The sequence below is a fragment of the Mustela lutreola genome, chromosome 5 (assembly GCF_030435805.1).
Source record: "Mustela lutreola isolate mMusLut2 chromosome 5, mMusLut2.pri, whole genome shotgun sequence".
Taxonomy (NCBI): Eukaryota; Metazoa; Chordata; class Mammalia; order Carnivora; family Mustelidae; genus Mustela; species Mustela lutreola.
This window is the reverse complement of record NC_081294.1, coordinates 15,420,154-15,433,536: the sequence shown is the minus strand read 5'-3', so window position 1 is coordinate 15,433,536 and position 13,383 is coordinate 15,420,154. Positions and strand designations below refer to the sequence as shown.

The window sequence follows — 13,383 nt, the reverse complement described above, 5'->3', positions numbered from 1 at the left end:
ATGATCCCACTTGAGATTATATTATAAAGCAAATTCATTGATTAATTTAAAGAAGATACACCCTGGTGCTGTATATTATGGAGGGCACGTATTGCATAGAACATTGGGTATGGTGTATAAACAATGAATTTTGGAACACGGAAAAAGAATTAAATTACATTAAAGAAAATAAGATACAATGTGCTCCATAGAATATTCTTTTAATTTAAATGTTTAGTTGCACTAGATCATTTACCTAACATTGTGTATATCTGTGAAACTGACTACTTTGATGTTTTCCCCCTTTAATAAAGTAGTCAAGAAATAACAGACCATAGAAAACACATTTAAAGAGGGTGATACATTTATTTGATAAAAGAAATACAACATTGATTCTAATTAGTTTATGCTAAAAGTGAATCATTATTCATGGGCATTACCAACAACTGCAGCTTATAATTATTAATAAATACCAACTATCAATTTGGACTCCCTCCTCCCTTTAGTAGAATAAATTTATGACTGTGTTTCTCTCAGATCTTTCAAAATAATCAAATACTTTATGCACTAATTACATAATATGCACAAGATAGAAAATAATCTAAGTTCAGTTAAAATGATGAGAGACAGAAAATAAATTGTTATGGATTGTACATCACCCACAAGCTACCACAAATTACACACATGGAGGGCACAGGTAGCACAGTGTAGATAAATCCTAACTGAAAAAAGGGTAGAAAATATTGGTGACAGATACATGGCACTTATCTAGATATCTGCCAGAAGCTTACATCTTTTAAAAATCACAGACATGTTCACTTCTGAGGTGGTTTTCCTAATATAAGTCTAAGGAAACAATCAATTGAAATCTGTCTTCTCCTGAAAGGAAAGGTGATTAGTAAACAGAAAAATGAAATAGACCTTTCCCCATCAAGAGGATAAGAGGATATCTCCAAGTTCTAGATAAAAGCCAAGCAACATTCTAGGTTTTTGGAAGTATTTTTCAGAAGCATTATAGAAGAATAAGTATGGATGCATGAGGCACATTCTGCAGGAATTCAAGACGAATGGTTCATAAACAAAATGTAGCCATCAGCTTATCATTTGCTATGGAAACAAGATCAAGAAGTTTTTGAGAAGACAAATTTGCCGTGACTGAGCTTCCTGGTAAATTCAGATTTGAAATTACTTGTATAAAAATGGAAAGTGTATTTTACTAAAGACAACAGCAAAATAGTAAAGCTATATTATGAATTATATCAGTGTTTAACAAATAGAATAACTTGTTTGTAAAAATTTAAAATGGGAAGAAAATTGTCGTCCTAAAGAAGCCATAAGGGGAATTATAAAATAATTTAGTTGGTTTAAGTTAATTGTTCTTTGCTGATCTGTTCCAAAATCACATTCCAAAATAAGAAGTGAATTTGCAAACCTGTTAGTAGGTTATGAGGTATCATCGAGAAAATAGGATTGTGCATTGGAGAATGACAATGAGCAGGGATTAGGGGAGATAGGATATTTGTTTTCAAAAAGAAAAACGTGTATCTATTTCATTTAACCCTGAAGAGAGTCTTGAAAACTTTATATTTTTATTTCAGTTAAATATTAAATACCTGAAAAGTAGAGAACGTAGATATGTTTCTCAGATTACACGCACTCTGAACTCCACGGAGCTTTCCATGCACTCAAGAAAAATTGTCAAATTGCTTCTGATTATCCATCAATTTATTCTACTATCAAGGCAAAGCCAATAAGAAGGGGGAAAAAAGAATCTATCCAGAGACCAAGTGTAATTTAAACAAAAAAGAAAGTAACAACAAGGAGATATGTAGATTTTTCATCTTAAAATTAATAGTCTGAAGTGAAGTGAAGAGAAGAATGATAGAGACTTCTTGGGATATGTGGGGGTTGGGGGAAGCTTTTACCTAAATTTCTTTCTGAGAATATATTCTGAGCAATAGAGAGCCATATGCAGATATGGATAAAATAGATCACTTTCTATATAGCCTAAAGCACTTTCTTCACTTCCCCTTCATGAAGACACATGCTTTTCTGGTCCTACTGTCACTGATGACTCCTTCTTAGTACTTTTACATTCATCTTCATCTCCCTGGCCAACTAATGGACTCGATGCATGGAGGGAATTTAGCTTTTACCTGCTGTACGTATTGGTATACTATTTCACTTGGAAAAGATTGAAATGGGATGAAATTGAGCAAGATGTTTTTAGAAATCATAGCAATTTTTGAAATGAACACAGTATATTTCACATGCAGGAAACACTCTCTTTTTTAAGATCTTATTTATTTATTTGAGAGAGAAAGAACATGAGCAGAGGGGCAGGGTGCAGGGGAGGGGCAGAGAGAGAGGGAGAAGCAGGCTCCGTGCTCAGTACAGAGCTTGATCCCAGGACCCTGGAATCATGACCTGAGCTGAAAGCAGATGCCTAACCGCCTGAACCATTCAGGCACCCCAGGAAACATTCTTTTTATGGCTACTTTTCCCTCTCTTTCTTTTAGTTTCTCTAAGGAAGGACTAAAAAAAGGACACCTACGCATTAGGATTTTTTTTTTTAAGAGGAAAATATTATCTTGCAGATTAGTTTGGATACTTCCTTGCTAAGAGTGTAATGGCTACCGCTATGGAATTTGCATTGTTTTTAAGCCACCTGGAATGGCCATTTATATATTTAACTTTCTGCTCCATGACGTGCATAGTCCAAATTTTAGAATTGCTTTCTCTCAGCACTGTATATGAGAAGTATTCCATAAAACTGTGAGTGGTCTGGTTTTGCTTCTGCTACCATTTTAACAGATTTGAGGCACATCACAAACCTTTAGGGTCTCACATTCCTTATCTTAACTATGTTAACATAGAAGGGCTAGGTCATGCTCTCAAAGGTCCACTGAAATGGTAAAAATAATATGGCTCCACTGTTTTTGCATTTACTTACTGAGAACGACATACACTACAAAGCTGTTCTACAGGAACACTAGGATATTTATATTTGTACAAACAATACTTCCTGTTTCCTCAAACAGATGTTCTTACGAAACCTTCCAGTTAATTGGCCCCAAGATACTGTAGGTGATAAAGAAAAAAAAAAAAATTAAGTGTTGGTGCTATGCTAGAAAATAAAGCGTGGATGATTATAAATTGTTCCATAACCTGTTTCCTAAAATCTCATGCAAGAACAGGCCAGTTCGCTGGGACATTTATTACTTGAATTCAAAAAGACTCAGGGTGGATAAAGGGGTCTTTTAAAAATCCTTTTATGATAGCAATGAAAAATGCTATAATATAATTAAAATCAAAGGAATAAGTCAAATTAATTTTCCTATTTAGTCTTTGCTTTTTCTCTTCAGGTGATTCATACGATCAGTGCCACTGATAAAGACGATTTTGCAAATGGACCAAGGTTTAACTTTTTTCTTGATGAACGCCTATCTATAAACCCAAACTTCACTCTGAAGGACAATGAAGGTGAACGTGATTTACATATACTCTCTAACCTATGTGATATCTGTTTTGACTTCGTGTGGAATAGGCCTGAGCAGTTTTGCTTTATGCGTACATACCCATGAACAGCTTGCAAATCAGCATTCAAAGTCAGTTTGATGTTAATGTGTTATGATCTGTGAATAGCTTGTATTTAAAATTGAGCCATATGTACAAATAACTTTCATTGAGTTTATTCAGAAGCATCCCTTTAAACAAGAGATGTACATGTAATATGCTCTTGGGCAAATTTTAAGAGAAATCTTAGCTGACAAACATGTTTATGAGAGTTGCTTGCAATTGCTAGGAGGTAGAAAAATTTTAAATTAGGAAAAATGAAAAATATGTCCTAGGGACAGTTAGGAAAGGAAATGCAATGTTTGAACTCATCTTGCATTAGCAAGGCTATCAAGATGTGGTGTACAAATTATATTTCCTCTTGTTATTATGAATATTTTCAAAATGTGGGTAGAAAATATGCATAATTGCAGAATATTGTGGAAATTTTGAATTGCTTTTGTTTAAACTTCTTTATTGTGTGAAGGAAAAAAGAACACCATAATTTAGTAACTAGAGAAGATTCTCACGTTTTAGGTTCCTTGTTTGGTAGATTTCTCAAGGTTGCATAAAACTCCACCTTCCTTAAAGGAAGCATTAAATCAGTCAATATGTGCAGTTTTCTGATCTGTATCAACTTTCTTCTTCCCTAAAACTATCTTTGGTCATGCTTATCTGAATATGTTATTATTTGGAATTTAACACTGGCCTCAAAATCCTGTAAGAGAAACAATGGTGGGTACATTTAGGAGTAAACATTTAATTCCCTTTCTGTACCTTCAGGGAGACATATTATATATATAATATCACTAAATCTCAACTCACTAAAACATTATGTCCATTTTCCTTAGCTTCTTTAAATTATCATAACAAGGATACCAAATTGTACATGTGACCATATCATAGTTTACACGAAAATACAAAGCTGCTTATTCTTCTTTCTCATTTTAACTTCCTTATGGTCAGCTCTGCCTATGGAAATACTATATGGAATATAGTATTTATGGTATTTAATACTATATGGAATATACTATAATATGAAATATTATATGGAAATGCATATTTGTGCATGTTTTTATATGACAAATTATAATAATTTATCACTCTACATTTATATACATTTGGACATCCCATTCTATGATCCCAAATATATTTCATGTAATTAACTATAGGAAATATGTAAAAAAACTTAATGCATTTTTCCCATAGTTCAGATAATTGTGTAATTTGGGGAGCATTCAACTTTCTGTCTTGGTCAGTTAAAATCACACCTCAATCCTTCTATTTATATTGCAGTTGTTTCTTTTGCCTCTTTTTTTTTTAAGATTTTATTTATTTACTTGACAGAAATCACAAGTAGGCACAGAGGTGGGCAGAGAGAGAGGGGGAGGCAGGCTCCCCACTGAGCAGAAATACTGATGTGGGGCTTGATCCCAAGACCCTGAGATCATCACCTGAGCTGAAGGCAGAGGCTTTAACCCACTGAGCCACCCAGGTCCACCCCCCCCATCTTTTCCCATCCTGATAAAGATTTTATTTTACATTTTAAGTAATTTTATTTTATTTTTTTTTTAAGATTTTATTTATTTATTTGACAGAGAGAGATCACAGTAGGAGAGAGGAAGGGAAGAGATCACAGAGAGAGGAAGGGAAGCAGGCCCCCCGCTGAGCAGAGAGCCCAATGTGGGACTCGATCCCAGGACCCTGAGATCATGACCTGAGCCGAAGGCAGCGGCTTAACCCACTGAGCCACCCAGGCGCCCCCATTTTAAGTAATTTTAATTTGATGATACAATCATGAAGATTTGACTTGGATATAAAGGTGTGTTATATTCAACTTATTTAACCTATATAAGTATAATTCCAAAAGTATTTTTAAAAGAAACAAGAGAATTTTCTATTGTCGAGACCCACTTAGTGACTGAAAGTTCTTTGTAAAAAATTTTTATATCTGGGGCGCCTGCATGGCTCAGTTGGTTAAGCGACTGCCTTCAACTCAGGTCATCATCCCAGGGTCCTGGAATCAAGCCCCATGTCAGACTCCCTGCTTGGCAGGAAGCCTGTATCTCCCTCTTTTTCTGCCTGCTTCTCTGCCTACTTGTGCTCTCTCTCTATCTCTCTGTCAAATAAATAAGTAGGTGAAATCTTAAAAAATTTATATCGAGAATTTATGAACTTAATACATGGGTCTATTCACAAGGGCTTAATTCAATGATTTGACATCACTAATTGTGGGAAGTCATTTTAAGGAGCTCCCCTCAAACATATGCACACTTTTAAAAGGGTTTATTGTACTGATGTAATTTTTTTTAAAGATTTTATTTATTTATTTGACAGACAGCGATCACAAGTAGGCAGAGAGAGGCAGGCAGAGAGAGAAGAGAAAGCAGAGTACCTGCTGAGCAGAGAGCCCAACGCAAGGCCCGAGCCAAAGGCAGAGGCTTATACCACTTAACCACCCCGGCGCCCCCTGAAGTAAATTTTTCAACATTTATTTTAACCATATCAGTGAATGCTTAAACCAGCTATATACTATGTCAAGTATGTGACCTCTAGACAATTGTGTAGGGATAAAGAAGTTTTAATCTATGTGTAAGACTAATTTAAAAAAAAATATTGGGAATTGATAAAATTGTAAATAACACAGGAAAACTTCTTTTGAATAACAATGATTTCTAGAAAAGATTCAAATGCATAGCTGAAAACATGTGCTTATGAAAGCAGACTTGATTATTCTAGATAAGCCAAGTCACCTAACTTTCCAAGCTTCAATTTTTACATCCACAAATTATGATTTTTAAAATATGCACTTTAGGAGTGTCTGGTTGGGCTCAGTCAGTTAGGTGTACAACTCTTGGTTTCGGCTCAGGTCATGATCTCAGGGTTGTGAGATTGAACCCCGTGTGGGTCTCCACGCTGGGCGTGGAGTCTGCTTGAGATTCTGTCTCCATCTCCTTCTCCTTTTGCCCCTCTTCTCCAAAAATAAATAAATGAATAAATAAATAAATAAATAAATGCATACATAAATAAATAGATTAAAAAAATACTCACTTTGGAACCTTGAGAGAATAATGATACCATATAAAAGATGGATTTTTCTCTAAACACAAGGCAGCTACAGATAATACTATGTAAAGACAAGATTAAAAATAGAATAGCCATACCAAAATGAATATACTCATATAAGTATATGCACCCTTATGATAAACATAAACACCAAAGCCAAGCACAAAATTAAACCTATGCTAGCATATGAGAGTTTAAAACTATTAAGCCTCAACGATAAAGAGAAAAAAATTTATACTATTAAAAAGAAAATGAAAAATAATTAAAAAGCAATGATTTTTAAAAATTTTTAAAGATTATATTTATTTATTTTAAAGAGAGCCTGGGGCTGGGGGAGCCCGGAGGGGAGAGAGAGTTTTAAGCAGGCTCTCTTCTGAGTGGGGAGCCTGGGAGGGGCTCATTCCACCACCCAGAGATCAGGACCTGAGCCAAAACCAAGAGTCAGTTGTTTAACTGACTTGCCACCCAGGCACTCCAATAATTAGTAAACTAGATTCCTGGTTAAAAAACTAAAATAGCATAAGTTGATAAAAATCATCTGGTCAAAATGCTGATGAAAAATAATTTGCTAATATTAGCCTTCTCTACAGTTAGTTAAAAATAGTAAGCTATTAGGAATGAAGGAGGACTCATTATTAAAGACGTCTTCCAATGTATAAAAATAAGTTTTTTACATTTAACTACTGACATTTTGGCAAATATTGTATTAGTCTTTGCCTTCAGGATCTCTGCAGAATATAATACTTAAGAAAAAAATCTTAAAAATCATTTCATATGTTAAAACTTGAAGAGTAAACACTAAAAATTAACAGCATAAAAATCTGTATTTTCCAAAGCAAGAAACGTTTTTCAGAAAACTAAATAATGAAACTTATTTTATCAGTAGAACAGAAGATCAAAAAGGAGAATAAAAGATGGAAAATAAAAGCATAGAAAATGATAGAAGAAAGTAGATATTAATTCAAATATACAGTAGCCATTATCAAACTGAATATAATTTTTAATCAAAGCTATCTCATATTTAAATGTGTGTGTGTATGTGTGTGTGTGTGTGTGTGTGTGTGTATACTGCTGAGGTGAAATATACCAAATACAAGATGATATAGAAAGTTTGATATAAAATGTTAGAAATAGTTAGCTTATTGCTTCAAAAGAAGCAACTATTGTTAGAAAAACGAAACAAATCCAAAACTTGGTGTCTTAAAACAAGATCTTTATTTAGGTCACATTTCCAACAATGAGCAATTTCTGATAGGTTCATCGAAGCAATTCTTCTGGTTTCAGGATAACTTCAGTCACTACAACTAAGCAGTATTGTACAGAATGTTCTCGATTCAGAAAGAAAGGAAAAAATGGAGAACAATAATAAGTAGAAACAAATTACAAGATTAACCTTGATGATTAAATTGCCTACATGAAAATTTAAGAGAACCTACAAAAACATCTTAAGTAATAATGGGATACTTTGCCAATTTTTGAAATACCTCAAAATACATAGATTTCCTATATTTAAAACATATGAATAAGTAATAAATCAGCTACAATTTAAAATGGCAAAGACAAATGAAATAAATTAGCCTCAAATGCTTCTGAATGATTATAGAAAAAAAATCCAATATATAATGTTCAAGTTTATCCTATGTAAGGAACAATGTTACTGAAAATATAAAACCATGCAAGAAATATATTTACCAAATTAATGAATCAGAGTGCTCAGATGTTCATATTAATTTATAAATTCAATATCATTTTAATGACAAACTGAATTTAGTAATCTGTTAATAAAATGCAAATGGAAAATGAATAAAAAAAGCAAGAAAGTATTGGAAAAAAAGATGAAGGAGATACATAGCTATCAGAAAGAGAAGAAAAGAGGGTATATCCTAACAGAAATCAAGACATTATAAAGATGAATGTAGTGCGCGTAAACCCAGACAGTTGGATTTTCTTTTTCTTTTTCTTATTTATTTATTTATTTATTTGGTAATGCAAGTGCATGACTTAGACATCCATTGCGAAGGCATCCACTTCAAAGAGGCATCTACTTCAAAGGGACGTTCACTTCAAAGAGAGCTCGCTGGAATAAACACGTTGCCAGCCACAGGACTAGATGAAGATCCGGTCTCTTCACCCTGCCTCCCGAGACTCTTTGTTTTAGACATCTTAATTGATTTTGAGAACTGATAATTTGGACCTTCCTCCCTCCCTCTCTCTCTCTCTCCTTGTTTTCTAAATTCCCCCTCTTATGTGTTAAATTCATGGATAGATTGAGCCCCCAAAACCATAGGACCTATCCTTGACCCCCAAACAACAGAACTTCAAGCCCCCCCTCCCCCGACACACACATTCTCTTTCCCTCTGCCCTCCACCTCTCTGTGTGGACCCAAGTGTACCATGTAATCTTCGGGACATGTAAGTAATAAGTCTTTTTTTTTTTTTCAAAGTGTCCTGATGTTTATTGCTGAAGAGTGTCTTGCAATCATAAGAATCATAAGTTCTGGTCCAGCCACAACATTGGTTATTGGTAGACTGAGGCCAGCACCAAACAATGAAGGACTCCTTAAATAAAGTACAGAAATAGATAAAGAGAAGAGGAGAACAAATTGAGGGAACTGAAATAGAATGAATAGATATCTAAATCTATATAGAGACATATGAAATTGATAGAAGACAAAGGTAGCATTTTTAGCCATTGTGGAAAGGGCAATCCAAAAAGTACATAGAAATGGACCAACTGTTTCTATATCTAGAGAAACTAAAATTAGAGTATCTCAAATACATGCACAAAAAATAAATTATACATATATTAAAGAACTACTTTTACAAGAAAAATTCTAAGAATTTTAGAGGAAAATGAAGTGCACTCATTTCGTATAACTGGGAGAGGAAAGGATTTCGTATAAAAGACACAAATAGCACATTCTTAAAACATTAACAAATGTGATAATGTTAAAATTATTCCTGCACCAAACGATTTCTAAATAAAACTTAAAAACAGGTTCTAGCCTAGGGTAAGATAGCCATACTTACAAATGAGTAAGGATTAGTATCATGAATATATTTACACAACAAAGTAAGCATTCCAAATAGGAAACAAAAGAGCGAAAGGATACAAATAATTAACAGAGGAAAAAGAACAGAAAAGTAAATAAACCTATGAACATATGAACATGTGTTCAAAACTATTAATGATTTTACACATAAACAGAAGACAATAGCGTAGATGTTACATGCATCCCATTAGTCAAAAATAAAAACAAAATCTGGGAATGTCAATTATTCAACAACTAAGTAGTCATTGACAATGTGTCATAAGAGCCCTCACACCGTTATGTTAAGATTGTACCTTACCTACATGATGAGCAGTGAATCTTGACCCAGTTTCACAGATGCTGGCACAAGGCTCTGTACTCCTGGTTCAGAGAGAAATGTTTCATTTTTCATGGCACGGGAAGTAGTATGAACTTCACATTTTCTCTGATTCCTCTAACCCCAAAGTCTCGGAGAATGACATGGCATAGCCCAGGTGCATGGTATGCATGCAGTGGGTTTGCTTAACAACAGAGGAACCTTCAACTAGGGAGTTCCAATATTCTGTAAGAGGCTGCAAGGAAATTAGGTTTGCCTTGGCCCTAGAGGTTGTCCTCGTATTTATATAATGGGGTGATAAATAAGCCTGCTTTTGTTCTGGAAGGAGGCACTCCTGCTATCTTCTAACGCTGTCTTCTACGTTCTGAATGAGAGTCTGTCCTAGATACTCTGACATGAGTAATGAAGTCCTTTGTGCCTGACCCAGGAGCCACGTATCTTCTGTCAGCATCCATAAATCTGTAACAGGCTAACCTGTTAGCACCTGATCTGGTAAAATCTCAATCCCTCTTATACATCATCGAACTAATTCCTGCTAAAAACTGTTGTTAAAAAAAAAACAAAAACAAAACACTTATTTATTTATTTATTATAACATGCTCATGTATGTATGCTAAGCTTAGTCCAGAGACAGATAACTCACCCATGTTGATGTCTGCAAGCATATAATATCACTAATGTCCTCATAGCAAGTCAGATCTTGGAGAACACATGTCTCTTCACATGTTCCATTCTATTTACATAAAAATTTCTTTGTTTGGGGCCTATTTTTCAGTATTCCCTGTGACATACACTCTAAGTATATTGGTAGAAACCACCAGTATGCAGCTAATATTCTGCTCAAAGAAACAAGAGTCCTATCAAAGCAAGTATGTCCATTCAGAGAAAGCCCAAACACTGATTGCTTTGGTTGGTAGCATTTTTTTTTCCTTTTATACAGATATAAATCTCTAGCGAAATTATCTGTCCTTCTTTTTTCCTCTATTTCTTAAATATATTAATCTTAACGATTTTACAATCATTGTCAACTACCTCTAGTGTCTCAATAAGATAGCAGGTTTTGGTTTCTCATCGAGGAGATTGGAGAAACAGTACTGGGACACATGGTCTTGTTTCTTGATACGTCTAACAATGTGTGTGTGTATTTCATGTCACATGTAGTGTATGGATAGAAGAGTCTCACGTGACAATGTGTTTCTCCAGGGATTAGTCACCATTTTCTCTGATACACAAGGAGAGAAGGCGATCATTATGGTAACCCGATCATTATGGTAACCAAGTCAAGGTTGACTTGTAGTTTTGTTTAGAGTCAATCTCTGCCCTGTTGCTAGGACATGGCACTCTAGGACTTTCAACTGGGGGCTTGTTCGTGTACCGGGACCGTTACCCTAGTCCCCAGCTTTGCCGATTACCTGTCCAGCACAAACAGAGCGGGCGGGAATCGCTTCTTTGTATTCCAGGCCTTTTCCACTTAGACTTTCAGGTTTCTGCTCAACTTTCAATTTAACTTCCAATTTAAACTTTCAATTTAACAAATGTCTTCAGGGAAAGTCAGCCAGGTGTTTAAGGCCCCTCAATTTCCATTTGACTCAGGCCCAGGAGACTTCCAAAAGTTTCGGTGTCTCTGTCCCCAGGATGGAATTCCATCCTCCTGTTAGTTTCTAGTACAAGCAAACGGGTTGTAATCCGCAGCGCCACGTTCATGGGCTTCCCCTGTCCGGAATCTCGCCCCATCTGGTTATCTTGCTTCAGGAGTTCCTGAATGTCCTTAAGCAGACACTTCACTGGGATGTCCGGGCTTTTCTCTTTGCTATCACTAAGAGTATTTGTCAGTCAAACACCATTTTACCTGGACCTCCATTGGAGGTCAAGTATTTTTATTTTTCACATATTTTGACAAATAGTTGGCATATAAAATGGGCTCAGAAGAAAGGATGTTGTTCAGTAATAACCTAATTATCACAGAGATGCTGGCCCCCTGGACATTCACTGATATGCTGTAGATATGTATTCCTTAAAATTGAATGGAAGCGGGTTCAGAACTCCATCCTATATACTGAGTAAAACCAAGACCCTTTGGAAAAGTTCTGAAAGTGGTATTGGGTAACCACATTCTCACTCCGTGCCGGGTGCCACCTCAACTGATTGTTTTGCGTTTCTCTGGCTTTCTTTTGCCCTGGTTTTGTGTCCCATGTCTGCTGCAGTCCTTCTCCTGCAAGTGCCATGTGCTCAAAGCACACACTAGTACCAAAAGTGTAGGTGAACAGAGGACGGTGAAAAAACAGCCGAGCTTAGCAGATATCAGAAAGGAATAATAGGTGAAAGAAATTGTAGCCTAAAAATAGATTTCAAACTCATTCTTCTAAATCTTTAGGGCTAACTATGGGCAGCTAACTAAACCCCCAAAGCAGAGTGACATTGAGATTCACAAGAAGATATTTAAATACTGGCCCAAATCTGCTCATTACCCCATATGATGTTGGAGAAATCACTGGGAATCTGAGCTCGAAGATCTTCCCTAAGTGGAATCATTGCAAGGGTCACATAGGTTGAAAGACAGAGGCAGTTGGTATACATTGGGAGGCATTTGCTATTAGAAAGAGAAAAGCATACAGACTTTTTGAGTGGACACATGAAAGCTTTGCAATTTAAAATTTCTGGTAAGCTAGAAAAACTCAACTAGTGCTGAAGACTGAATTAGTAATCAGAAAGACGGAAGAAGCAGCAACACTGCCCCAGAGAACAGTGCTTTTCCCATACTCTCAAGGGGCATGTAAGGTGGGGCCCGTGTCCTTGGGCACCTCTTGCTCTTGAGTCTTGGGGCATTTTGCTACCTCTCCTGGTTTCTCCCCTTTATCAAGCTTCAGTCACTTCCCTCTTTTCACCACAGTCTGGGGAAACCGTGACTCCATCCATTCTCTGAATCATAACCAGAAAAAGTTAATGTCTTTAAGAGCAAATTGGCCAGCACCTCAGTCACCCAATACCCAGTACCCAAGAGACCTCAAACAGAGCACATCCACTTTTTTTAATGACAGCTGGTTATATGATAGCTGGCATCTTCCTAATGACAGCCATTGCCACACTGTGGGTTCTCTCCCAATTTAGACTGTAAGATTCAGGAATACACGAACTTTTGTCTGACTTATTTACCTGCTGTATTCCTAACTCCTACCATGATATCTGACATAAAGGAAATTTTAAGTAAGTATCTGTTAAGAAAAACAAGAGGGAAAAGCAGCAAAGAAGAATGTTTTAGTAGAGACTGGAAATAGGTCACCTCTATTTGAAACCTGGGTTCTCTGCGGATTATGTGTGAAACTGCTGCCACGTCCTCATTCTCAGTGTGTGTCGGTCTCTTCTTTTGTAAAATGGAGATATGGAGACAATCATTACTATTTCACGCTTCTGAAG

At 35.8% G+C, this 13,383-nt stretch overlaps 1 protein-coding gene across 6 annotated transcripts in view; it reads left to right on the top strand.

The window, feature by feature from the left end:
• Positions 1–13,383, top strand: part of CDH18 (cadherin 18) — a 981,465-nt gene that overhangs the window by 941,308 nt on the left and 26,774 nt on the right. For all 6 annotated transcript variants that reach the window (XM_059173691.1, XM_059173693.1, XM_059173692.1 and 3 more), the window contains one exon: positions 3,345–3,462. In XM_059173691.1, the coding sequence (XP_059029674.1) occupies positions 3,345–3,462 (118 nt within the window). The remainder of the gene's footprint in view (positions 1–3,344; positions 3,463–13,383) is intronic.